Genomic DNA, 27,456 nt, shown 5'->3' with positions numbered 1-27,456 from the left:
GCACATGACCTCCGTCATACTTGTCCCCTGGCCACGTGTGTCCCCAAATGGCTGCAGCCCCTGATCATGAGTGTTGCCTGTCTGTGCATGACCCTGGCCATCTGTGTCCCCAGCCCTGTCTGTCCCCACAGGGCCACGTCCTGCAGCAAGCGCCGTGCCATCGCGCCCGGTTGTTTGCGCCAGGACACGGCGACGTTCCTGGAAGCTGCCTGCTGGGAGGTGATAACCCCCTGCCCAGCCCGTCTGCGTGGGGGCCCCGATAAGCAGCAGCATCCAGCTCTTGGGGACCCTGCCCTGCCCTGCCAAGTGTCCCCAGACCCACTGTCACCTCTGTGTGACAAGAACAGGGGCAGCATCACCCCCAGCCTGGGCAGACCCTGGCAGGGGGTGGAACAGGGTCAAACCCTGGCACCAGCCTGTCCCCGGGAGTGAGGATGTCGGGATTTGGGGGCTGCAAGGGACTGTCCCCCCCGTCTTTATCCCCTGCTGTGACCCAAAGGTGTCCGGGGGGGGGGGGGGGGGGGGGGGGGGCTTGTAGTGCTCCCCAAACTGTGGGACATGCAAGCCAGCACCTAGAACAGGGACATAGGCAAAGTGTCCCCAAGAGCCCCCCAGGCCCTGCCAGCCCCACGGGACTATCCCCGCGCCAGCCCTGCTGCCTGCTCAGCACCCACGGGCAGCCCTGCCCTGGGGCCCTGCACCCCGCGGGGACCCCAGCGTCCCCCAGGCCGGCACCACGGAGCTGCTGTGGGGACCCCCCGGTGCCACAGGGGACCCCCGGGTGCTGCAGCCCTCCCGCCAGCCGTGCTGCTCCAGGGCAGTGTCTGGCTGCAGATAAGGAGCCGGTGGGGGCTGCCGAGCTGTCCCCACCCGGCCTATCTGCAGGGACACCCTGCTGCGGGGCGCGGGACCCTTTGTCCTGCCCCTGTCCCTGTCCAGCCCGGGGAGGGGGACACCAAGGGTCTTGAGGTCACGAGGGAACCGTCTTTTCCCCAGGGAGAGCAGTGCAGCGCAGCTCCCCCCCGTAAGCCCCATCACTGGCTGTCACTGTCTCCTGCTAACAGGACCCCGAGAAGGATGGGGCACCCCCAGAGCCACCCTGCTGTCCCCTGGGGCACGGAAGGGGACACAGAGCTGGGCTGGGGCTCCGCTGGCAGGACAAGGGCTGCAGGGGTGGCACCAGCTGCTGCCACCAGCCCTGCCGCTGGGATGGACAGAGCCTTGGGCCCACATTAGCCCAGCTCTGAGCCCTGGGGTGCCACTGGTTGGGGTGCCCCTGCAGTGATGAGCTACCCGGGTTAAAGAGGGCGACGCAGCTGGAGCTCACCGGCCGCCCCTGGTGCCTCCTGGCTCCACACTCACCCCTGGGGCAGCAGGACGAGGCTCTACCCTGGCTTGGGGCTGGCCAGGGCTGGGGCAAGGAGCCCTCGGGGACACGGTGACCACGAGGAGGCCGGGACCTCACTTCCACACGCCTTTTGTTCCCCCATCCCAGTGGGAACACCTGCCCACTCGGGGGCTAGCAGTCCTGGCTAGCTCATGCCCCAGCCGGTCAAGCAGCAGCTCCGGGGGGGCCCCGGGGTGCCAGGGCCGGGGCGATGGGCGAAGGAGGCACAAGACCAGAGCCAAGGCAGGAGGTGACAAGGTTTATTATCGCAGAGCAGTGAGGGTGGCAGGGGCGCAGGCATGCACACGCACATGCAGATAGGGCGCCTCGCCCGGCACGCCCGCCAGTAAGCGCCAGATCTGCGCCGGCCGCCCCGCGGCGCGACTGCAAGTCGGGGGCTGATAACACTCGGTGTTCCCCCCCCCCCCCCCCCCAACATCCCCAACCCCGGTGACAGGGAGGAGGACAGGGTGCCACCGGCCCCGCGGCACCCACCCACCCCATAGAGGGTCACTCCTGGCAAAGGGGGCACTGCCAGGAGGGCGGAGGGGGACCCGGGTGCTGCACCCCCCTTACGGCACTGGGCTGGGGGTGAAGGAGCCAGCGGAGGGACCCCCCAGCACCCCGCGGTGTCCACGTCGGTCCCCACCCCGCAGCAGCGCCGGGCTGACTGCACACGGGGGCTTGGCTGCTGCAGCCACCCTGAGCACGGGCGTCGAGACAGGCGGGGAAGGGGCACGGGCCAGTGCAGGGCAGCGGTGGCACTGTGGGGGGTACGGGACACACAGGGGACAACCCCTTTCGCATTGTCACTCGGGATAGCAAAGCCACTGGCCATAAGAGGCAGGGGACTGAGTGAGGTAGGGGCTTCGGCACTGCCTGCCGGGACAGCCCCCGGCCAGCACTCAGGGCCACGGCACCAGCCCCAGGACCACTGGTCCCCAGCCAGCTGTACAGGCCACGGTGGTGGAGGAGCCTGTCCCCACTGCAGCGCCCTACCCGGTCCCCCCCATCGGTCCCCCCCTCCCTCTGACTTGAGGAGCTGGGGGGAGTCAAAATGTACCACGGCAGCCTCGGTGGTTTCACCTCCCTCCCGGAGGACAGGGTGGCTTTGGCACAGCGCTACTTTTTGGCATTCCTCGCTAAGCCTGGCTCAGACCAGGGCTGGGTTGGGCTCCCTCCACTACCGCTCCATCAGCCCCCTGAGCTCTCCCTGGCTCCAGATCCCAGGAAAAAACTTCCCTGAGGGAAGGCAGCAAGGAGTGCCTGATTGTCACCCTCCCAGGAGGGGAAGCTCAGCCTGGGCAGGACTGCTTAGGACTGGGGGCGCCCTGTGGGCAAGACACATGAGGCGGGGAAAGCCAGGCACAACAGCTTGTGGGCAGGGGCCGGGGTTGGGCAGCACCAGGAGGGGCAGGGAGCCCGCGGGAGGGGGTCCTGGCTGTTCTCTGCCTACAGCTCTGTGTCCCGCTGAGCCTCTGCTCCAAGCTCTGGGCTGGCACCCAAGGACAGAGAACAGCAACACCAGACAAGCTGCCCGTCGTAACTGAGGATCAGATCCAAACCCCAGCCTAATACAACACACGGTTAGTTACAAAATAAATCCCCTCCCACCCTTCATAATAAAAAGAGCAGCTGACTGGACATGCATCTTTCTGGCCCTACAAAATAAGGCACCAGAGCTTAAAAATAAAACTCCAATTGTCTCTGATATAAAAGGAATTCCCACGTGTTGAAGGCAGTTGATGTCTGAGTGCATAAGAGGGAGTGATCTTCACTAGGTTTGGGTTAGCCAGCCTCATGCCTGGGCCCCGGTGACTTTCTGGATCAGGGGAATCTGTCGGAGGGGAAGAGAGAAGCTGTTAGGGCTGGAGGAGGTGGAGGCAGGGAGCTGCCTGCCCTCTGTGGTGGGGCAGGGCTGAGGAAGAAGAGGTTCCCTGGGAGTGTGACCGTTTCCAGGCAAGTCCCTGTGCCCTAAGAGCCACAGGACTCGCCAGCAGCTGCCAGTGCCCGCTCACCTTTGTGAGATCCACGCCAGTGACGGCACGCACGGAGGCGGGGATCTCGGCCAGCAGACGGGTCACCTCGGATGTTGTGTTGCTGCTCTCCCCACTGAGAATAACGATCTCATCCACTTTGGAGAGGGGAGCAGCCACTTTGGCGGCAATCTGGGGGTGGGATGAACGGAGAGTCAAGGGGCTGCTGGACAAAGTCCCCACACAGCACATGGGGTCTTGCTGTGCCCCCAGGAGACTTGGCCCAGCCTGGAAACTCCCCACCACTTGCCCGGAGCAGGGGAAAGCTGCTCCCCCCTCACCTCAGGCAGCGCGTCCAGCACCAGAGCCAGCTGGGCGGCGTCTCCATACTGCTGGAGCGCTTCAGCCTTCAGCTTCATCCTCTCAGCCTCTGCCATCCCGATGGCCTCGATCACAAAAGCCTCCGCTTCTCCGATCTTGCGGATCTTTTCTGCCTCCGCCTGAGCAAGGAGGACTTGCTTCACCCTGGAAAGGGAAATCCAGCCCTCCAGCAGCCCAGATCCCTGCGGCGTACCCGGGACTGCTTCCCTCCCTCTGTCAGCCAGGTGCCTGCCCCGTAGAGAGCCCATGAGCTGGGTCTCAGTGCAGCACCCGCTCTGCTTTGCTCCCACCTCAGCCCAGCCCAGCGTGTGGCCGGGCTCGGGGCTGGCCCAGGTCACAGGCTCACTCACTTCTCGCCCTCGGCGATCTGCTGGATACGGTAAGCTTCGGCCTCGGCCGGCCGCTTCACGGTGGCTATCAGCTCCTTCTCCATCCGGATGATCTCCTTCTCTTCGACGTCGATCTGCTTCTTGCGCTGCACCACCTCGATTTCAATTTCCTCTTGGCGGATCTTCTGCTGCTCCCGGGCACTCTGGAGCTCGTAGGCCAGCTGGGCCTCTGCAGTCTGAACAGGAGAGAGATAAGAAGAGGGGTCTTGGCTGTGATCTCCTGTGCACAGACGTAAGGACCCTTGGCAGGGCCTGAGACCAGACATGGCTCCTGCTCCCAAGCCTCTACGCAGGGGTGACATCCCAATCCTCAGAGCTGCCCTTGCTGTCCTTCCCCATGGGCTCTTCCCACAGCACTTCAGCCCAACCAGCTCTGGGTTCAGCTTCGATGACCCTCCTCACCATTCCCCTCCTCCTAGTCCCACCTAACTGTAGCAAACAGAAGAATCACATAAGGAGCTCACACTGTGACAAGAAAGGTGGGTTCTCCAGCTCTCCTAACACGTGCAGGAGGAGCAAGTGGACGAATCCCCTGGCTATCAATACCATCACAAACCAGCTAGGGAATAACGGTGAGCTGTCAGATACCTCTCACCTTAATGTTGACCTCCTCACTGAAGGCAGCCTTCTGCAATTCAAAAGCCCGTCTGGAATCTGCTATTTTGGTATCTGCCATGAACTTGACATCCAGCATTTCTTTCTTGCACTCTGCCTCCTGTAGAGAGCAAACAGAGAGCAGAGCTCCAGACTGTGCAGCTGGAGCAAAACAGGCTGCTCTGGGGAAGTCCAGCACGTCTTCAGACTCACCCGAATGCCAGCATCTCGCTCGGCTTCTGCCACACCAATGTCTGCATCCCTTCGGACAGCCGCAGTCTGAGTCTTTCCCAGGGAGCTCAGGTAATCCACTTTATCATAGACATCCTGGAGAGGGGAGGATAAGTCACAACCACTTCACACGAGTGACTCCATCTTGCTCCCTTGAGTAACCACTAGTGTGGTTAGGCCGGGATCAGAAGGAGCCATGTCAGTCTGCTGCCAAACAGAAACAGGCATGACAGGGAGAGGCGGGCTCTCCCGACATCTTCCCCCCGACTCCCTGGAGGCTTCGGTTATCAGCCAGCTCTCGCCACGAGCTGTGTTTACAGAGGCAGCTAAGCGGGTGCTCTTTGTCCAGCTGCCTGGATACAGGACATGCTGCAGTGGCTGTCATGGAAACTCCCAGAGGGCTGGGGCAGGCTGTCAGCCGGAGCCTTTCAGCCAGCTGCAGCAGAGGGGACAAGGCCAGGCTCTGTTGTCCTGCTTCTACAGCGCTGCCGGGTGCCCCGCAGCACAGTGCCCTACGTCTGGGTGTACCTTGATGGTGAAGCTCAGGATCTCGATACCCATGCGACCCACGTCGGGAGCTGCCACCTCCCGCACCAGCTTGGCAAACTGATCCCTGTCCTGGTAGATCTGCTCCACTGTCAGGGTACCTGCAGAGGAAGGTGAAGCACTTTATTTGGAAACATTTAACACATAACGGCATGGGTCTAAGATCAGCAACATCCCTGTTGTCCCTAATCTCTTCAGGTCTGGGCACAAGGGTGTAATCCTCTGCCCAGGCCTTGCAGCGTGCACCAACATCTCGGTCTCACAAGCGCAACCACCACACACACGTGCTACCTGTAACCCACAGGGACTCAGACATCTCTTACTGCAGGCACTAAAAACTCATTTATCACAACACCCAGCCACACGGCAGGAGCTGCTGCAAGGGAGGAACAATCTAAGATGTCACCTCTGCAGTCAGCAGAGGAAGCACCCGTTGTGGCTGCTGCAGTGGCAGCAATACTGCTGGGACCAGCCAGCGGGGAAGGGAGAAACCTACTCGAGATGCCTTCAAGAGCATGAGCCCCTCCGCACCTAGGATGGAGCGCAGATGCCCCTCCAGCGTCTGAAGAACCACGTTCTTCACATCCTGCACGTTCTTCCCCAAGAACTGCTCACAGGCCACAGCCAGGAGCTCCTTCTCGGTCATTATCTTCACCTAAGAGAGAGGAGACAAAACCAAAGGGACTGAAGGTGCCTTCTGAAGAGGGACAGGCACCCAACAGCAGCAGCAGCAGCAGAAGCAGCAGTACCACCACCAGGCTGCCAGGCTCTCCGTGCTACCGATGCTCCAAGGGACCATGCTGAGCTGTCACCACGCTGACCCAGGCCACCAGAGCAGCCAGGGAGCCCCCCGCTCGCTGCTGCTGGGGGACGGCCCTGCTGCAGGCACAGGCAGCAGCGCCAGGTCCGGGGCAGACACCTCCCCAAACCCCGACTGCAGCGCAGCGAGGAGAGGGGCTCCCTGCAGCCATCTGTCCTGCAGCAGCGGCCACTGGGTGATGTGGGGACAGAGCATGGCCCTACAAGTCCCACCTGATGAAAACTATCAAAGAGCCTTGAACTACCAGCTCAGCCACTGCACCAATGTCAGACCTAGGAGGAGAGGGCTTTCTATTACTACCCCTGGGCAAAAGCCATTTTGTTACCTTTCTCTTCCTTCTCCTTCACTAGAATTAATTTCTCTGACACGGGAAAGGCAGAGAACAAGGAAAAGTCTGAAATGCCCAAGGAGCAGCTTGCGAACAGAGGCTCCATTTGGCGTTCCCTGCAAGGATAGATGAGACAAGATGGCCGCAGCTCACTGGTTTGTCCTGCTCGTGGCTGGGAGCTCCCAGCTGCCCTTTGCAGTGACCCCAATGTGCCATGGCCAGGACCCTGTTGTCCCGCTCCGCACGGTCGGTCTGGTGACGGTCCCCAGAGGTGGGACACGGCCACACTTCCCACACTTAGAGCCAGGCATAAAAGCATTCCCAGGTCCAGACAAGCCAGGGTTTTAAGATGGGCCTAGGTGGTCATGGAGCTCCTTTTAAGTGGGTTAAAAATCCCTGTGGAGATGTGTGCTCATGGAGCTCTACAGGACCCAGCTATAAGGAGCTACAACCCAAGGTGACACAGTTCCTGGTGGCCAGGTCCAGACTGAGGGCTCAGGCAAAGCCTGGACACAGGGACATCCGTGTGTCTGGCAGCAGCAGAGAAGGAAGCAGGGCCATACCAGCCACACAGCTCTGCTGGGACCTCTGGGTGCTGAGCAGGTCCCACAGCACCCTCTCATGGAGACGTCTGGGCTGGGCAGTGCCTCCTGCCCCAGGAGATGTTGGTGGCACCCTGTGTCCTGCTCCAAGGGCCATGGCTGGGCCACTCTACCTGTGATGCCAGCATGGTCCTGACTCAGAGAGATCTCCGAAACTTCAGGTTCTGCAGAGGGGCCCTCCAAGGGTCCCAGTTCATGCTCTTGATGGGTTCACAGCCTACAGACCTCATCACAACACCTACAAGGTTGCTTTTCAGGGTCAAACTGCTAGAAAAAGCAACACAACTATTTCTTGAGAAAGCTGAGAAAGTCTGACAGCCCACAAGTCTGAAATGATTCCCCCAACCCAACAGTGGCACCCAGCCCTGGCACCGCCAGAGCAGCAGGCAATGGGGACTGGCCACCACCTTCAAAGGGAACCAGAGGTGGCCCGTGTCAGACACGCTGAGCTGACCAAGGCACAGCAGCCACAACCCTACCCTTAGTCACATGAAGAAACACCAACCCGGGCTAAGCCTATTTCCTACCTGTGCTTCTCAGGCTGGGCCTCCCAGTCAAAATGCCAAACTGAATCTCAGGCAAGCATGGCAATTCTGTGGGCTCCTTACAGGGCTGGACCACCATGGCTTCTTGTCCCTGCACCCCGGGCCAGCAGTGTGCACTTCCTACACAAGGGGGAGTTGGGAGAGCTGCTCCTGCAGCTGCACCCGGGAGTGTGGGCCCTGCACAAGGCTCATCTTGCGGCAAACTGAAGGTTTTTGCAAATACCCAAACCAATTAGAGCAGCAGCAACATTTATGGTGTGCATCTGCCAGCAATTCCAGCTCTCTAAACAATCCCTACCCTTTGGGAGCTACAGAGAGGACAGTCAGGACATGGAGCAGGATGTTCGTTTAGAGAGTCCCTGCGGTACTTAACAGGAGCAAGGAATGGTTCAGACTCTGTGAATAAAGCCAGCCAGCAGCCTGCCTGCACCCGTCAACCCTGAGCAGCCCAAAGGAGCCTGGCTATCCACTGAATATGGATGTCAACCTACAAAGCCAAAGGTTGCACAAAACACAACAGAGTTGAGCAATTTGCGCTCAGCTTGTGTCCAGCATTTCAGACAGGGCACTGCGACACTTGGTGCTTCTTCAAATGTCATTCGCATCAGAGAGAGAGTTTAGCTGGCAGGAAATCAGAGAGTCTCCATAAAACAATCCCATCTGGAGGATCGATACTGATGCACCCAGCTCCAGCCAGCTGCAATCACAGCAAGGGATGAGCAGAGACAATCCAATTAGCCTGAGGCTACCAGAAAAATGGTACAGAAGGATGAGGAGCCCCACGTGGCCTATGGCAGCAGCATCCCAGCACACCCCAAGCACCCAGCCAACGCAGGAAGGAGGCTACTGGTGAGTAATCATCACATCCCTCTTCAAAGAAAGAACAGCATCCTTATGCACATTAAGCACTTCTAGTATTATGGCAAACATTTTAAAAGGTGTTTCACTAGAAAGAATCTGTTTATTTCCTTTTTTGCACAAGCAAAGAAAAGAAAAATGTTTGCCTCAAAAGTACTTCTAAAAATTAAGGTAACCTCTGCCATGCACAACCCCAGCTGCCTCAAGCCTGCTTTCTGCATGGCAGTTCCTTGCATCTCACAAGCCTAAACCTTTAAAATTAATTGTCAGTGAAAAAAATGAACAGTGAGAAGAGAGAGTAACATGAATGAGGTGAGTTGGGGAGCTGCATTTTTAAATCAAGGCACCTGGTGATCCAGCCTCCTGCTAGCATGTGCCGCCTAGCCTAGACCATTTTGCAGGCAACAGAAGGATGACCCAAAACTAGGTCAAAAAGGGAATGCTGGTTTTACAGAAACACCTTTTTCAAACACAGAAGAAAAAGCCTACAGATTTATGAAGTGTGTGTGAGGGGAGACACAAGTGCAGGCATTTTGCCAACCATGCAAAGACCACTGTGGTCACGTGACACGTTAGCAGCTAAACAGATATAAACGATAGAAAAATTGGAAACAAGGGGACTGGTTCATGCCATTAGAGCCAGGAGGAACCCAAGAAGCTGTCTCCTGTGCTGGTGCTCTTGCACATAGCCATGTTCCACAACAGCAGCAGGGCGACGGATTATCCGCTGTTGAGTCATGGTCGTGCCCAGCCCTTCTGCCATGTGTGACAATCCAGAAACTGCTCCTGGCTGAATTCACATCCTCGCTTATGCACAGACACAGCACACAGCTCCTCTGCAACGTCAGTTCAGAGCAAACCAATGAACCCAGGGAGGGATCCGCTGCTCTGGAAGGCACTGGGTGAAATCTGTCAAGCGCTTGGTCTTTACAAGGGCTGCAGCAGCCATGGTGTTCTTCCCTGGGGGGAGCCTTTTGACGCATGTGGGATTTTGGTCACATCAGTGCGTCACTCAGCAGCTCCCCTCAGCTCCACTGCTCACTGCAGGGAATGTGGCAGCCACCTCTCCTGCAACAACAGACCTGGACATGTCTTAGAACACACAGTGACCACAGCCTCGCGTGCACCGGGAACCACTGCCTTGGTTTGATACACCCAGAATGAGCTGTCAGGAGCAATTTTCAACCCAAGCATCCAGCTGCCCATCCGGGGGAATCAAATTCTGTTGAAAGCTAACAACATTTTCCTCTCAGCATCCTCCCCAAGGCAGGGTCTGGTCACAAGGACCAACTCCGGATCAGAGCAGCAGACCTCAGAGTCTAAGAAATGCTGGTGTTTAAGTGTACTATCACAAGCAGCAAGAGCTTCATAAGTGAAAGCCAGAAGGCCTGAGAAAATCAAAATCCAATTCAAGCCAGAAATTTTACCCCCAAATTTTAGTGCCTGGAGGGACTAAGTTCTTTCTTTATGCTTTAACTCACCGTGAAGAATTACAAGGTCCACATGCTAATAATAATAATCCAAAGCAACATAATGCTCAATACCATCTCAGGAGTGAATGGCTCAGTGATGCAGGGACACACACAGCTCCAAGGACACCACAGTACATCAGCATTTCACAAACAGATCAAGTCACCCACACGCACCTCATTTGCCACGTGGACAAATGAGACACAAGAAAAAGAGGAATGATTTTGGGGAGAGGAGGAGAGGTCACAACCCCCTTCACAAACACGGCACATGCTGTAGTGTGTTTGAACCAATGAGGACTGTGTGATTGTACAAAAATTTGTTTCAGAGCAGTTGGCTTCTGTTCCTGGACAACAGTAACCTCTTAAAGGGAAAAACCAGAGTTAAGTTATCGAGACATGCATTCCTGAAATGTTTTGGAGTTACTGTACCTGTGCCACACCTGTGACAGTTAAAGCTACCCCCTCCGCCGTCTCTACGTCCTCACACCTGGGCTGTAACGTCATTATCTCTAGGGAAATCCTGCCAAAAAACGTAAAATATTTGCACGTTTCCAGGTAACACATACTCAGCTCTTCCCTTTGCGTCTCCTGCCCCAGGCTACCTGCAGCACTCATCACAGGTAATGCAAGACAGGCACAGAATGCAGCTACATCTGTGACTGGAGACAGACAAGTTACTTTGGCCAAGAAATAGATTTTCAGATAACGTTTAAGGGTAATTTATCAGCAGAGAAAGGCTTGGAGCCAGATGGGAAACGATACAACGAGCCTTTCCCTTCTGCTGGGCTAGCAAGGTGGCCAGAAGCTAGCAGCTTTGGGACCCCAAAGGGCCCTCCATCGGAGGCTCGCTGTACCACGCCGCCCAACGCCGGGGCAGCGCGTGCTCTTGCTGGCTGGTGTCACTGGTTTAAAAGCACAGCATGGACCCGGGATGCTCCCGCCCGCCCCGTGCTGTCACCCTCACAAGAGCCCTGGTGCTTGGCAAAGCCCGACGCTGATGCTGCAAGAAGCAGCCCTGCCTTTTGCCCTCGCTGGGTTAGTATTAACACAGACCTACTCCCTTTATCTTTCTGGTGTCCTGTGACCCAGAGGAGGATGGAAGTGAGTGTGCAGCTCTTTAGGGCCATGCCTGTACAGTATCAGGCACCCAGGAACAGATCCTGCAGGTCCAGAGCTTTCTCAGTCCCCCGAGGTGGGTTTGAGGTACTTCGGTCAGACCCGGCAATCCGCAGGTCGTGACTTGGTAAAACAAGAGACGTGCTTGGCCATGGCAGGTTCTGCTTCAGGAAGCAAAGTCTGGCTCTTGTGTCAGCCAGCGTTGGGAGGCAGGACAGGGAGCCACGGGGCAGACAGCTTGTGTCAGTGAACATTAGGTCAAACACCTGAACCATGAAGGGGCCGCACCGGGCTGCTGCCTGCACGCCGAGTCGCTCCAGGATTGGCTGGAAGGGACAAAACGTATCTCTGCAAGTCCACGCCTGCCTTGGCCACTGTCCTAATTAAACTGGCACACAAACTGGGAGCTGATAAAACAGATCCTGCTGTCCAAGACGTGCACAGGCATTTTTCGCCATATGCATTCACAGCTTTAATTAGCTAGCGCAGGACTTTAGCCTTCTGAAGACCTAATCAATACTTTGAATTTAATTTCAATACTGTGCTGCTTCTTAGTCACAGGGCTGTTTGGTAATTACTGCTACACCAGTTCATAACTGCTCACAGTGCAAACACTAATCCTGTGTGTTGCAACTCAACCCGAGGTCTCTATGCTGTACTTTCAAACGTGACAACATCCAAAACGGGCACTGTCTCCACGCGGAGGAAGAAGGGCTGAGTGGAAACCCATATCCAAAACTGCAGAGCCAGGTACAGTTGCAATTTCCCCACATGTGTACAGGTTTCCTTTTGAAACAGGACAAAACCTGCCTTCGCACCTGCCCCAAATCCTGTACAGAACTCAATCTGGCCCGCTTGTGGCTCCACACAAAAGTAGATGCCCTTCTGCTCTCCACCAAGCACACAGTGCTGTCAAGGAAAGGGTTACAGCTGGAGCAAATGTCTGCAGTGTTATCAGAAGGAGCCAGTACAGCAATGCTGAACTTGGAATTTGCCAAGTATGCATCTGTCTGCATTACCTATAAACTGTGGAGTGCGCGCCAGGGCAAGTGCCGGAGAAGGGGAAGGAGAGGAGGGTATTGAGATTTCAACTGTCCCATTAGAAAACCATTAGTTTTTATGTTATCCTGCTGCTGCTGCTGCTGCTGCTGCTCAAAACAGAGGGACAAACGGTTAGACATGATGTTAGGAAGCTGGTGGATTATTACCTGTGCAACCCCTGTTACGTACAGTGGGACCCCCTCCGACGTCTCAATATTCTCACAGCGACAGAGGATGGTCATAACCTCCAAAGACAGTCTGAGCAGCAAGGAATAAGGGTAGGACAGCAAATACACAAAGCAGTTATCAAAGAGTAAGACACCCATCGCGAAGGACAGACGAAGACTTTCAGGTTTTGGCTCTTCCCTGTTCAGTTTGACTCTCTCCCGCTGCCCGCCCCCAGGGCTGCGTAATGCTGGGCCCGAGCAGCTTCCCTGGATGCAGCAGGGAGTTTACAGCACCTAACTGCTTCTTTTAATGAGGATAAACAGGCTGGGGGCTCGTCTCCACCCTGTGTCTCGTAAGTCACCGCAGATGAAACTGAACCGTGTATCCCACCTGGACTGCCATCCTGGAGTCAAGTGGAATTCTCTGTTAGAATAATCTTCACACAGAAAAATCCTTTTTGTAATATTTTAGATACTTCTACGCCAGCATTTAAGAGAGGCCACAAAAATGAAAATGCCAGGGACTTGGCCACCCACCCCTGGCTAAGGCATTGATGAGAGAAGGTGCTTCCAAGTACTGTCCTGAGAAGCTCAATAATACCATTTGGTTCCCCCAGAGGCATGTAAGACCGTGCTGCCTCTCTGGCTGCTTTTATTTCTGACCCTTAAACAGGGACAGGATTTTTTTCTTTTTTTTTTTTTTTTTCTCTCCAGTCCTCAAGGTTGCAGCAGGATAAGAGCCCAGCACCCTGCCAGCTCTAACTGTTCCTTTTGTTCCCAGGTTAGTGCTACCTGGCGGGATGCCGCTGACAGCAACACAATTGCTGCTGTCTCTCTTGCCTTCAGCACTGGCAGTTCCAGAAAAGATGTCCTAATTTCAGAGGAGGAAATCTGCCTCACTCTTCATGTTAATGCAGCAGGCTCCATCTGTGGCACGGCTTATGGTATTTGGGAAAGGCTCTCTTCTCAAAAGGAGAAGTAAGCCCCGTATCCCATGGCATGAACTGGGGTTATAGATTTTAAAGAAAAAGATTTGTTTGGGTGCTGGCATTTTTGTCAAGAGCCCCGTTTGCTAAATAATGCACAGACCTCTATCATATGACAGCTCATTCCTGGCAAGCAGTTCTTGGCCCTGGACTCACCCTTTGCTTAACTTAATAAGCCAGCCTCCCAAACACGTCTGCTATCTCCTGCACATGGCAGGTCAAGGTCCTGAGCTGTTCTCCAGGCTTCTCACACAACAAGAGGAGGAGCAGAAACCATTTGTTCAAATCAACAGCTTTCCCAGCAAGATGCCTCACAAGAATTCAGGAATGAAGCTTCTCTGGATCAAACACAGTTCTTGAGCATTGAGCCCACAAGCAGGGTCTTTCCTTCCCCTCCCACGAGCATCGCTGGAGAGCCCGGGCTAAAGCAGCGGGTGTTAGCCGAGAGCCCTTCATGCAGCCCGAGCACTGCGGTAGGCTCTCGTAGCAACCCCGAGTACCCACCACCCGGGAGAGGGCCTGAGAGCTGTCGTGACTCAGTTGCCAGCAGCAGCCAGGACCCCTTCGAACATGGCAAGCAGTCTGAGGTGAACAGCAGCTACGGTAGCGTGTCATCTGCAGAGTGAGGGCAGCAACATGCTCGCTTTGTCTGCGAACAGGGAAAAGAGGTGGCAAGATCAGGCAGTACGGGTTAACTACAACCTCTGGCCATCACTCAGTGCAAAAACCTGAAAGTCACGTCTTTATCCTTTTTCCCTATTATTTTTTTTTTTTTACACAGAGGGAGGAAACCTGCACTGGTGAGCATGAGGGAGGTGTTAGGAGAGAGTAACATTCCCACAGATCCTAATGACAAAGAGCTACATTACATTAGCAGGACAGCAGCGTTGTCACAGCATGTTAATTCAGAGACCAGTGTGGTAAGAAGCAGCAAGCAAAATCCACAACTGATGAAAGGGAGAGAAAGGAAATCTCTGTGGTTTTAAATAGGAACAGTGTCTGCTCCCAAGGTGACAGCAGTCAGTGTATCTTTAGAAAAAGAGACTTGAGGAGCAAGAGGGGGCACTGACCCACTGCACGCCTCAAATGTTTGTTACTGGGGAAGGGTTTGGGCCATACTGGGCAGAACTCAACTCCTCTTGTGAACTCATGGATGAGCCAGCCCGGCGGCCCCACTGCCCAGCACCTCTGTGAGAGCCTTGTAGCAGTGCAGCACTGCAAAGGCAGCAGCAGAGGAGAGCAGGGCTCTTGCCTTCCTCAGCACTCACTGCACCAGCACAGGAAGAAACACACTGACCAGCCAGGCCACGGCCTTTCCAGCTTGGTGGGTTTTATGTAAATAAAAAAGAAGCAGAAAGGAAAAAAAGTAAGAAAAACAAAAAATGTGATTACCTTGGGTTTGAGAAGAGGTGTGGACAGAGAGGCCATTTGAAAAGTACATCAGCTGAATGCAGGGGCTTTCTTTTCTTTTCTATCTTTTGCACTGTGATATCCACCTGCCCCCAGGCAAGTAGTCAGCACAGAACTGCCCCATCCTGTGATTTTATTTTGTACATCATCATTTACCATCAGGTAAGCCTGAAATGACATGATTACCTCCTGCAGGGCTCTGGACAACCTCAGCCCCCACCACTCAGAGCACAGGATGGCTGGAACTGTGCAGCTGTGAGTGACCCTATGCTTCAAGGCACCACACAGGGCACATCCAGCTCCTTCCAGGCACTTCCAGTGCAGCTTTCCCCCGACGGACTGGGAGCTGGTCACAGCCTAAGGCAGCAGGGTGGGCTGATGCTCATCCATGGTTCCATATGCAGCGCCCATGATCCTAAAGATACTGCTGACAGCCCCACTGGGATGGTTTTGCCTAACTCCTACTCCAAAACCAGCAATAATAGGGGTTCTCCTTACCTTTGGGTGTCAGTAATGCACCACCAAGCCCAGGCCCAGCCTCCGTATACATACTGCTTTACATCAGAGCCACAGCAGCCACCTGCAGCACAGCAGAAAGCACAGAGATGTAGGGATTACACATCACACCCTGTTCTCAGCCAGGAAAGAACCTGCCCCCAGCCTGAGTCACCAGCAGAACAACTTCATAACAAGGCTGCCCAGCCCTGCAGGGGAAGCACCTCAACTCGGCCACGTTACAGCAACGGCTGCTACCAAGCCAAGCTCTGCAGAAGAATCCAAGCATGCCTGCAGTGTCTGATAAATAATGAACACAGAAAACTTTCCAAGATCCACAGCAGGCCTTGAGCACCCTTTGGTCAGCCATAATGCAGACAGCCATCGGGGAACTCAACACTCTTCCTCACCTCCACGGGCTTCATATGGCAATTTCCTAAAGGAAACCTCTTTTTTTTTTTTGAATTCTTATAGGAAAATGGCATTTGTAATAATTCAGTATGATGAATAATAACACAGAGGAAGTGGCTATATTTCAAACCAGGATTTTATTTTAGTTTTATTAAGCAGTTTAAGCACTTTTGGCAATCAGAATTGTTTTAAGTGTATGCTTCAGTATCATTAACTGATGCACCAGCTCTGTCATGGAAGGCCATGTGAAAAATCCCTCTCCTTTCCCTCACCCCACACTGCAAAACACCCTTAAGCCCACCAAAAAGCTGGCAGGTCAGTGATGGAGAAGGGGAGAACTCTTGAGCTTCCCAAAAATATCTCCTAGCTCTGGCCTGTGCAAGCACTACAGTGCCTGAGGCTCTGATGGTCCATCACAGAGCTGGCTGCGCCCAGAGTTCGAGCAGCCTCCAGAACTGCACCAGCACATTTAAGATTTGACCCCAGTGAAGCTGGAAGATGCTGTCTGGATTTTCGTATCTTTGATTCAAGGAGGAAGACGCCTGTCACCTTTCAAGAGAGCACCCTGCCAGCGATCAGCCCTAGGTTTCATGCCTGGCAAGGGAGTAGCTCTGCAGCTTCCCGGCTCAGCCCAGGGCTGCGAGCTGCCGTCTCTGAGGCAGATCAAGCCAGCAGTCCCTCCCTAGTCTGTTATCCATAATCACACTTATTACAGCAGCACCCGAGGGCCTCAGCAAGGCAACTGCTGTTACCAACAGGGCAACAGACAGTTTCAGCCCTGCGGGACGTATCTACGCAGGCAAGACAGAACCAGCGCAGATGAAGAGCAAGCACACAGGGAAAACAGTGTGGCTGCAATGCTGTGAGAGCTTCGTGTTGTGGGAGGGGAAAGGAAGAACCATGAAGGCAGCAGACAGCAGCCACAGAAGACGGCTCTTTTAAGAGAAACAACAATTATTAAGTTTGCTGCAATAGGTCAAAAATGAAGAAGCAAAGGCAGCACACATCCAGGCCAGTGTGCTGGCAGGGACTTCTGGTCCACAGGAGGGGACTCTGTCCTCCGCATTCTCCTCCTCCTCCCCACCCTCAAGCATTTGGCCATATTCTGCTATCAGCTAAAGATATCGCCTGCTTCACTGGCTTCCATGCAACGGTTGATAAACCAGCAGATCGGCCCCATCTGCAACTCTTCACCCTCCAATTTCAGTAGGAAGCAAACACAAACGGGAGACAGATTTACACACTTTTTCAGGTCTCCTGCACTCCCAAGCCTAGAGGAATATTCTCCAGTCACCTCCGTGACAGCCTCTGGATAGCTTCATCCTGCAGCTGGAAGGCTATTTCAGCCAGGCAAGGAATTACAGAAGCCGATGATACAATATCCTGCAGCATATTAACCACAATGCCTTTTAACATTTCTTGGAGGACGTCAGCCCGGTTAGCTCAGCCTTTTAGCCAGGCCCTTGTTTTCCAAGAACAGGAAGGGAGGTGTTCCTGGCAGTCGGGAAAAGCAGCTCCACATGGAAAGGTATTTTATTTCACAGGGTCTACGTGGTCTTTACCAAACCTCCATTAATTGTTTCATAATAATGTTCTGAAAAAATTCTGCACCCTAAAACCACCGTTGTTACAAGAATGTGCCTCTCCACACAGATGTTTCTTTTCTTCTGTGGGAAATGGAAGGAAATACCTTATTTAGTGTTACATCCAAAGCCAACCCCATGTTTGCTTCCTGGCACTACACAACACTGCTGCACAGCACAGTTTACCAAGCTAGATTATATGTCAAAAAGTGTTCAAAGCATAAGAAAAGCAGGGAAAACTAACACATGAAACAGGAATGGGAAGCCAGCTGGTAGCTTTCATGCAAGCCGGACGTCTGAGTGCAGCAGAGCTCCGTCCTGGTAACGCAAGTCAGATGAGCTGAATGCTCATTTTCCATTGCAGTCCTACAGCCTCTTTCCCAAGTCTCAGAGAGCAAGCGAAAAAGGAACCACCAAAGCAAAATCTTTGCAAGGCGAAGAATAAAACCTCTTGCACAATGCGATTTGGCAGAGAAATTGCCTTTTTCAGCTATAATACACCCACTGTTCTAGCCGCCCGGGTCTCACAGCCACTTGGCCATCGCTTCCACAAACATCCACGGTGCCTCTTCCGGGGCAGTGTGCGGCGGCCAGGCACCCTACAAACGGAGGATTCATAGCTGGGAACTGCCATCCAGCTTGGCCTCTTCCCAAATGAAGGGGTCCCATGTTCAAGCAAGAATTCCCAGAGCCAGGAGAAAGCACGTTGTCTGGCATTTTTTTTGTTCTGAGGGTTTTTTTGGGGTTTTTTTGGTTGGGTTTTTTAAATGAAATTAAATTAATCACTTGGGAGTTTGTAGATAAATGGAGCTCTCAGCAGATGCAGGAAGCTGCTGCCCTGATGGATGGCATGCAAGAAAGAACAGGAGCCCCAACAGTCACAGGAGTCAAAACATCAAAGCTGGGACAATTTGAGGTTGTGCTGTTTGCTCTCCCAAGGTAACTCGAGGCAACGAGCTTGTGTTCTGGCAGGAAGCGGTGAGCATTCAGAAATCAGGTTGTGGCAACCAGGCTGCTACAGTAATTCAACAGCTATATTCCTTCCCAGAGACTGTCGCAGGCTGAAAACAAGAACAGAGCAGACACCGCTGCCTTCACCTGCACAGAGAGAGCTGCTATCTTCACGCCTCGATTCAGGGAAGTCTGGGGCCAGAGTCTCCTCCTCCAGGAGGACCAACTGCCCAAACTGGGAATAAATAGCTCAGTCCAGTCAGACAGAAGCTGGGTTTGTTAGAGAAATGACCCTGTGCTGGGAAATGTCATGGGGTGCTAACAAGTGAGTGCAGAAAGACAAGGAAAAAATTGATAATTGAAAGCAGTTACTGACAAAAGACAGAATGGAGAGGAGAGGAGGCAATGGCATACATAAAGAAAATCACGTAATAAAGCAGGGTCTAGACTAAAGTCAGTGTCTGCTGCTTAGGCCCTGTTGTGCATATAAATTAGGCTTTGTCCACATGCAGATATGGCACAGGGTTAACAAAAATTAATTTTAAATGATGCAGGGTTCCGAGTTGAATCCATAAAATCCTTTGATGGTCACTTCAGCAGACAAAAGCAGATTATGCAGGCTAGCTTGTTTTCAATGTAATCTATATCAAAATGACTTGTTTTAAGCTATGAGTATCAATGCTACACAGCAAGTTTAAAAACACACATTTAGTTTAACTCATCTTGTAAACAGAAACTCAGAGAAGACAAACCACATTGAAGTTACACAATACCACAGATACTACCCCAGAATTCCCCTTGGAAACCAAAAGGAAAGCTCCGAGGCCATTCTGTTCACCTCCTTCTCCTGATAATGCTTTCTGATGAGTATTTTGCAAGTCTTGGAGTTTTAACAAGCACCTGCCAAGGGAAATCTTGAGTTCCAACACCTGCAGAAAGCTAAAGAACCACCTCCTGAGAAGGAAACACCACAGAGGAGCTGCACAAGTTGTCTTTTGTGCAAGCTGTATCGAGCACCAGCAACCTGGTGCTGCACTCTGGACAGCAACCACTGAGCATCACGAGCATGAAACCAACTGCAGGAAAAGATATTTGGCTAGCCAAAATGAAGAACCTAACTTTGTGGGAGCACTCAGTTAAACCTGGTGGATGACAATCAGTGCCACTAGAAGTTTTCTGTATGGCTTGCCCAATGCAGGGGGTGGAATATCTTGATTTCAAGCCTAGGGAACAATTCTGAAGTCCAGCTCCAAAGGCACAAATGCAGACAAAGGGAAAACCTCACATGAAACCCAGCTAAAGATGCCTACTCCTTCCCAAAACCTCATACTGCTTTTGAGGCTGAAACACTGGATCACAAGTTGCCAGCTCACACAGGCCTGGAGCTGGGAGCGGAGGGACGACCCTGACACCATCAGCCCCACCACGAGCGTTAGGTCTCAGATGGAGCTTGCTGCTCACCATATCTTTCCGCAGGACACAGCCTGGACCATCTCCTCCCATTCCATTCTCATGCAATCGACTCTCCTCACCTAAGTGTAGCTCTCTGCATTTCTCCTTATTGAACTGCATCATATTTCTTTCAGACAATTTGGTCAATCTGTCAAGTTTGCTTTGATTCTAATCCGGCTCTTCAAAGCTCTCGAATCCATTCCCAGCTCCGTACCATCTGCAAATTCAATAAGCACATCCTCGATTCCATTATCCAAGCCAAGACAAGGAATTTACTTGATAAATCCTTTCAGCTGTACAGTGAGCCACTGTCCAGTTCCCTGACAATGCTTTTCCAGGCAGTTCCATATTAATTTTATAGTATCTGAAAAACTAGTTTCTCCTTGCACTGTGGACTGCAGGCCTCTTGCAGGAAGGGCTTGTAGAGCTTCAAGAAGCCTTTACTTTCAAAACTTAGAGAAGTACCATAAAAACAGCACAGCCACAGTTGCTCAAAATCATGACCAGTTCCTCCTGCAGGAATAAGGATGTAGAAACAGGATGTGAGAGCTTATAGCAACTCTGGAAGGGTTAACTACCCCGGACTGCTGGGGTGCGGCAGGAAATGTTTACACAGAACTGGAATTAACTGATAGCTCTTCTTTTACTTTGAAGGAGATCAAGAAGCCCCAAAGGGCACTGCACTAAGGTTTGAGAAACTGGGCTGGACTGTATTTCTGAAGCTGACTTCTGAGAAATCATCAGAGTAACAAGCCTTAGCAAAGACGGGATGTACAGTATCTGCTGCTTCTCCTCATCCCCTGGAGTGTGAAATCACCTGGGGGAAGTCAGATGAGCTGGGCACGGCTCCTACTCAGCAAATATATGTTGGTGTTTTCTTCTAGGTGTTTATCAGCAATGTATTTGTTTCAGTATTCTGCTAGGAAATACAGCTAGGTTGACTGGACTGCAACAATCTTTTTTTTTCCCCTCCTTTTTTTCCTGACCCAGAAACACAGTGGACTGTGACAACCTTCCCCTGCCACGTTATCTCCAGGTGCTCACCTTCAAGGTGCCACCCTGCAGCCCTTATCAGCCTAAAGGAAAATGTCCCAGCTACAGAGATTCGGGCAATGCTGTGTAGTTATGGGAACTGTAGGATGAGCAGGGCTATTATAAATCACATCTCCTTATTATGAGACCGTGTAGAAATATTATAGCTTTGTGTTTCAAAATTAGCAGATCGATCCTCAGCCACAAAAGCTGCATTCAACCAGACTGTAACCCTAACCCAAAACCAGCGTTATGCATCTGAGACAATCTATTTAGGTGGTGGGAACATTCAGATATCAGGATGAACAGGTACTTTGTGTATCTTCCTGAAAACCTGACCGGCTCCAGGACTCGGTGATGGGCCAGGCGCCTGCCCAAGCCTCCTCAGATATCACACCAAACCTCGCCGGGGGGCTCCCAGCACCACTATCCCCCAGCAAAGTTAGACCCACATTGCAGAAAGACCATCATCGCCTCCACAGGGCTTTGTGGAGCATTCTTACAAAGCCCAGGCTCTGCATATCATGGATGAATCAGCTGAGTACAATTTCTTAGAAGGAGATCGGTGTTGCTCAACAGTGGAAGGACACGAGTGCCAGCGGATATGCTGACCCGTGCCCAGGAAGGAACTTCCCAAATAAGGCCACGAAGCTCCTGCACAGAGATGTCCCCACATCCGGCTGCTCCTTGAGCACTGGGGGAACTCAAGTGTCTCACAAGAAAGCGAAAAGAAAGAACACCACTCCTCAGAAAAAAACCCACATGCCAGGGGAGGCACATGACTAAATTTCCTTCAAGAGGCACAGGCTAAATTTACAATAAAGAAAACTCTGCAATCTGCTTCATGATTTGGAAGTGCCTTCCCACAAAGTGAAGGCTTTCAAATAACAACTGTATGACAATTGAAGACTGCAAGCCAAAAGCCTGCTTTTAATATTATTTGCTGTTGGCTTATTCTTCCCTTCCCCCTCTCTCCCCAAATCCAACCTAATATCACACAAATAAATGCTGGCCCCCAAGGTCCTCTCTGCTTTTCCCCAGAGAGACACGACTCAAGTTCCTGGAACTACAACTGCTTGTAGTTACACGCCTCCCATTAATGCCCTGGCATTCACTCTGCACGTAAGCGTGGCAGAGCTGCAGGGCTCTGCAGAGTCCCGCACCCTCTGGGGCTGCCCCTGAAGCTCACAGCCCGTGCTCTCGGGAGACAGCAAGCATTTGCAGACCACTCTGGGCAGCAGCAGAGGAAAACCGTGTCTGGTGTCAGCACCCAGTTCTGGCTCGCAGAGCCTGGTGCCATTTACACTCCCTTCCCAGAACGTGGCCATACACTGAGGACTGCCCTCGGCTCGCTGCTCCCGGCTATGGGAAAGGGTAACGCTTGAAACTGCAAGCAGATGCCACAAATTCCTGCTGGCTCAATCTGCAAGCCGTGCTTTGTAAACTTCAGACCTGAACAGAAGCTAAACCAAGCTTTTAAGACTGAAGGCATCGCAGCACACCCGGAGCACGGCTTCCCGATTTCCTCCCGCCGGACGTGGCATTTCACCAAGCAGTGTTGATTTTGAAGGTTTGGTTGGTTTTTGGTTTTTTTTTTGAGGGAATCAAAGCATCAGCTCTAGATTCTAGCTGGGAACCGCTGAGACATGCCGAAGACCCAGAAAACTGCAAGAAACGCTGCTGCTCCAGGCAGCTGGTGGGTGTGGTTTGTAACTCCTTAGAAGCAGCCGCCACAGAGGGCATATTTGCTTCCAAAACTGCAGCCTGCTTCTGGCACCTCCTCAGTAATTCCCGTAACAGGTCTATTATCGAAGAGAGATGAACTGATAACAGACCAGCCAGAAGCAAGTGCCACAGCCTGCTGGAGGCTTTGGATCCAAAAACATAACAATGTAGTTTCACATGCACGGCAGAGCTGTGAGTGTAGCACATCCTTGACGTTCACACGCGTTTTCTCCCAGGTGAGTTTAGGCCTGAGCGTCACAGTGCCTGCCACATAACTAGTCCAGCGTTGACAGAAAGGACGTAACGTGATTGAGGACACATGAAGTGACAAATGTGTGTATCTAACTTGGTTATTACCTTGGATGTGGCCCCAGCCTGTCACACAGGAGCGGAGCATCCAGCCCTTAGAGCAAGCCATTACATCACCTAATGGTAATTAAGTCCTGTCTGCATACAGCCTGGCCTACGCTGAAGTGCAGCCTGGAGCTCTGGCAGAGTACTGGAGCAGCTACAGGTTGAATCAGACACAGGGGATTTCACTGCTGGTTTATTTAACCCTAACCCAAGCAACCAGCTCACCTGATCATAACATTACACATATCTGATGGGAATCAACTGCGTCCAGTGTCAGCACCCCCGAGAACCTGGGTGATGTGCTAGTAACGAAGTAGCAGTAGGATATAATGGATGAGTAGGGAGAGGCCTGTGGTGCCCTGCCCTGAGCTGCCCTCTTTGCCCCAGTGGGATCCTCACACCCAGCTCCCCCTACCCTGGAATGCCAACCTGCCCCCCAGGAAAAGGATGGTTTCTTAGTAATCCAAGATGAGGGCTGCTGGCAGGAGCCCAGAGCCCAGTAGCCATGCGGGTGCCATTGCCTGACATCATCCGAAAGCAGCAGCGCCAGGGTGTGCCGCTGGCACCGCAACTTCACCCGCCGCTCTCTGCGTAGCAGGGACCCCACCCCAGAACCCCCAGGGTCCACACAGCAGGGAGCTGCCCACCACCCTGGGGCCTCCACTTGGCAGGGGCACCCCCAGCACCCCAGCGCCCACCCACAGCAGAACACCACCGAAAAAATGACAAAAGGTCCCCTCATGACAGGGACCCCTCAGTGCCCCCTCAAGGAAGGGCCTCCCCCCACAGCATCCCAGTGCTCCTTCAGGGAATGCCCCCTCCCTGCAAGTCACAGGGCACCCTGCAGCACCCCCAAACACACACCCAGATCCTGCACTTTCCCCCAGGCAGGGCCTCACATTCCTCACCACCTCCCAGGGTCCCCCCAAGACAGGGACCCACCCCTGTGCCCCAGAGCCCCTCCGTGACAAGGACACCCCTCCCAGAGCACCACCCAGGCTCCCCCTCATCGCAGGGTCCCCCCTCAGCACCCCAAAGCCCCCCCATAAAGACACCCCTCCCACAGCACCACCCAGGACCACCCCCCCACTGCAAAGTCCCCCCTCAGTGCCCCAAAGCCCCCTCAGGACAGGGACAACCCCCCAAAGAGCAGATCCCATGACAGAGACGCCTCGAGCCCCTGAGAGTCCCCTCACAGGCAGGACCCCCCCAATTCCCACCGGGGTCCCCTCCTAGCAGATCCCGTTACAGAGACGCCTCCAGCCGGCCCAATCCCCTCAGGGCCCCTCCATGACAGGGTCCCCTCAGGCCCCTCTCCCCCCCCGGCAGGGACCACCCCCAGCCCCTGCGAGGCTCCGGCCGTACCTGACACCACCAGCGCCTCGTTGGGCCCCACCGTGTGGCAGTTGCCCATGGTGCCCCCGATGGTGACCCCACCACCAGCCCCTCGCCCGCCGCCGCTGCCGCCGCTTTGCCGCCCGCTCCCACAACCCCCCGCGCCGCCCCCGCCCCCGCGCGTCATGGCCGCGACCTGCGGGCGCCGCCATCTTGGGAAGGTCAGCGCGGCGCCGGCGGGGGCGGGGCTGAGCGGTCCCGCGCCGCCGCCATCTTGGGTGCCGCGTGTCTGCGCGCGCGCGGCAACATGGGGCACGCGCCTGCGCCCCGCGGCACGGGCGTGAAAGGTCGGGGGGGGGGGGGGGGGCGTGTGCTGCCGGGTGTGCACGGGCGTGCAAGGGGGGTGTGTGTGTGCTGCGGCGCGTGCACGGGCGTGCAAGGCGGTGTGTGTGTGTGCTGCGGCATGTGCACAGGCGTGCAAGGTGCGTTGTGTGCGCGTGCATGGGCGTGCAAGGCGGTGTGTGTGTGCTGCAGCGTGTGCACAGGCGTTCAAGGCGGGCTGCTTGTGCTGCAGCACATGCGTGAGTGTGCAAGGCAGGGCAGCAGCTTTGTTGCGAGTGCCGGGCGGGCTGTGCTGCGTCACCTGCGCGTGCACATGTGCGTGCAAGGGACGGCGTGCTGCGGCGTGCAGCATGCTTGCACGCCCGTTGCACGGGGGGACCACGCACGGTGCCGCAGCCCGCAGGGCCCAGCCGGGCCGGGGCTGCGCTCTGCCGCCTCGCACGGCTCCGTTTTGCCCCCAGAGCCAGGGCAGTGCCGGCGCAGGAGCTGACGGGCGACTCTCTCCCTTTCACCGCCCTCACTTTTATTGCAGGACAGCGGCGGGGGCAGGCGCGGGGCTCCCCTCGGGCCCCCCCAGCCCCACCAGCCTCTCGCTGGCCTCCCAGAGCGCCTGGGCCAGCCGGTCATCGCGGGCCGGTGGCCACGGCTCCTGCGGGCGGCAGTCGGCGAAGTAGCGGCCGCTGAAGCGCTCGAGGCCCTCGTGCGTGGCGCAGTGCAGGGAGGTCTGGGCGCCTTCGGCCGCGTCGAGGAAGAAGAGCCAGGCCAGCGGCAGGAAAAGCGGCTTCAGCCAGAGCGGCGCGTGGCGGAAGAGCTCCGTGTTGACGAACCCTGGGGCGAAGGGAGGCGGCCATGTCGCACGGCGGCTCCCGGCCGGGAAGGGCCCACGCGGGAGCCGGTTGCTCTGCTGCAAGAAATGGAAGGGGCCGCGCCAGCGCCGCCTTCGCCCGGGCAGCTGCTGTGGGGTGTTCCCGGGGGTGCTGCCTGCACCCGGCCCGGTGTGTGTGCGACTCAAAAGCGCACGGTGCTCCGTGGAAGGAGGACGCGCCGTGCAAAGGGACGCGCCACGCGGAGGGATTTTTCGTGGCGAGGGGATGTTTTGCGCAAAGGGACCCGCTGTGCGAGGGGGTGTTTCATGGAAAGGGGCGTCGTGCAAAGCTGGCATGGTGCAAACGGATGCTCCGTGCAAAGGGAGACGCCGTGCAAAGGACGCTCTGTGCAAGGGGATGCTCCACGTGCAGGAATTCAAGAATCATCTGGGTTGGAAAAGCCCTTGAAGCTCCTCCAGTCCAACCGTGAACCTCACCCTGGCCGTTCCCAACCCTACCAGGTCCCTCAGCGCCGGGTCAGTCAATTCTCTGTGCAAAGGCTGCACCAGGTGAAAAGCACGAGGCCGCTCCCCGCAAAGCCCGCACTGTGCAGGGTCACCCCACGCAGAGCCCGTCCTGTCCCGCCGTCCCCCGCTCCGAGCCGCGGAGCCGGGTCCCTACCTGGGTGCACAGCGTAGCACGTCACCTGCGTGCCCTGCAAGCGGGTGGCCAACTCGCGGGCGTGCAGCACGTTGGCCAGTTTGCTGTCACAATAATCCTGGAAGGTCGATAGCGGCCCGGGGGGGGGGCGGCCCAGGGTGTCGGGGTGCAGGCGGCCGGCGCAGTGGGCGCGGGAGGCGACGATGACCACGCGGCTGGGCGCGCAGCTCTGCAGCCGCTCCAGCAGCAGCTGCGTGAGCAGAAAATGGCCCAAGTGGTTCACCTGGAAGGGGAGGCTGAAGCCGTCCTCTGTCGTGCCCCCGGCGCTCACCCCTGCGGAGGAGGCCATGGCAGGTCGTGGTGGGTGGCCCGCGGGTGCAGGGGGGATGGTCGGGGGACGGGGGGGTCCCGGCACTCACCCGCGTTGTTGATGAGGAGGTGCAGGTGGGGCTCCTGGCGCAGGAAGGCCTTGGCGAAGGCTCGCACCGAGCGCAGGCTGGCCAGGTCCAGCTGCATGAACAGCACCTCCGCGTTCCCCGTCTCCTGTGGGCACAGTCGGGGTGGGGGCAGCCCCGGGGGGGGTGGCACCGTGCCCGGGGTGGGGGCGGGATACGGCTGGAGGCAGGGGGGTGCTCTGGGGCTTGGATCTGGCTCAGGGTGAGGGGGGCTGTAGGGTGCCCTGGGGGTGCAGTGGGCTGGCGGTGCCCTGTGCCAGGGCTGGGGGGGTCCGTGCAGCCCCCACGGTACAGGGTGTCCACACCTCAGGGTGCCTTGGGGATGTCCCTGGGGTGTGCCATGGGGGTCTCCTGGGGGTGCCCATGCGATGCCCAGGGATGTCCCATGGGGGTGTCTCACAGTGCCCCTGGGGTGCTTGGGGGAGGGGTGTGCTTGGGGATGTCCCTGGGGTGTGCCGGGGGGTCTCCTGGGGGTAACTGTGGGGGTGTTTGGGGGTCTCCATGTGGACATGGGGGGGCCCTGGGGGAAGGGGGGGGTGCACCATGGGGGTACCCATGCGATATCCAGCGATGCCCCGTGGGATGTGCCCGGGGGGAGGACGGGGAGGGGGCGCGGGGACGTGCCGGTTCCGCGGCGCTCACCGTGCGGATGCGGCGGGCCGTGGCCTCCCCCCGCGGGGCGCTCCGGGCCGCCAGCACGACGCGGGCCCCGCAGCGGGCCAGCTCCAGCGCCGTGGCCGCCCCGATGCCGCCGCTTCCCCCTGCGGAGCGGAGCAGAGCGCGCAGCGGTGAGCGCGGGGGCCGGGCCGGTACCGGGAGGCGGGGTGGGGGCCCGGCGCTCACCGGTAACGATGGCGGTGCGGCCGCGGAGCGCGGGGCGGGAGCGGGGCGGCGGGGCGCGGCGCAGCCCGTGGCGAAGCAGCGTGTAGAGGGCCAGGAGCAGCCCGGCGCCCAGCAGCGCCCACCCCATCCCGCCGCCGCACCGGCACCGGCGCCTCCGCGTCCC

General features: G+C 55.8%; 1 protein-coding gene across 4 annotated transcripts; it reads right to left on the bottom strand.

Moving 5' to 3' along the window:
• Window positions 1-1,839: 1,839 nt before the first annotated feature.
• Window positions 1,840-27,456, bottom strand: FLOT2 (flotillin 2). Of its 4 annotated transcripts, none has more exons than XM_074922745.1 (14): window positions 27,294-27,456; window positions 27,093-27,211; window positions 26,415-26,538; window positions 26,017-26,328; window positions 15,348-15,429; window positions 12,454-12,544; window positions 6,036-6,159; window positions 5,487-5,605; window positions 4,941-5,054; window positions 4,729-4,848; window positions 4,095-4,309; window positions 3,705-3,888; window positions 3,406-3,555; window positions 1,840-3,224 (listed from the first exon to the last, which is right to left on the bottom strand). In XM_074922745.1, exons 1-14 carry the CDS (start codon window positions 27,418-27,420, stop codon window positions 3,186-3,188), a joined length of 1,920 nt encoding a protein of 639 aa, XP_074778846.1. In that variant the 5' UTR covers window positions 27,421-27,456; the 3' UTR covers window positions 1,840-3,185. The 4 variants fall into 4 exon arrangements, with proteins under 4 accessions (XP_074778846.1, XP_074778845.1, XP_074778848.1 ...); XM_074922744.1 differs by lacking the exon at window positions 12,454-12,544 and adding an exon at window positions 10,559-10,649; XM_074922747.1 differs by lacking the exons at window positions 26,017-26,328; window positions 26,415-26,538; window positions 27,093-27,211; window positions 27,294-27,456 and adding an exon at window positions 24,218-24,322.

Source organism: Athene noctua, chromosome 19 (assembly GCF_965140245.1).
Source record: "Athene noctua chromosome 19, bAthNoc1.hap1.1, whole genome shotgun sequence".
Classification (NCBI taxonomy): domain Eukaryota; kingdom Metazoa; phylum Chordata; class Aves; order Strigiformes; family Strigidae; genus Athene; species Athene noctua.
This window is presented reverse-complemented; position numbering and strand designations above follow the sequence as displayed.

Coding starts and splice junctions, on each gene's coding strand:
- FLOT2 (XM_074922745.1), bottom strand. CDS start 27,420: ATGGGGTGGGCGCTGCTGGGCGCCGGGCTGCTCCTGGCCCTCTACACG. Junction 26,329..26,414: donor CCTCCTCATCAACAACGCGG/GTGAGTGCCGGG, acceptor CCTCCTCCGCAG/GGGTGAGCGCCGGGGGCACG. Junction 3,225..3,405: donor CTGGCGTGGATCTCACAAAG/GTGAGCGGGCAC, acceptor CCCCTCCGACAG/ATTCCCCTGATCCAGAAAGT.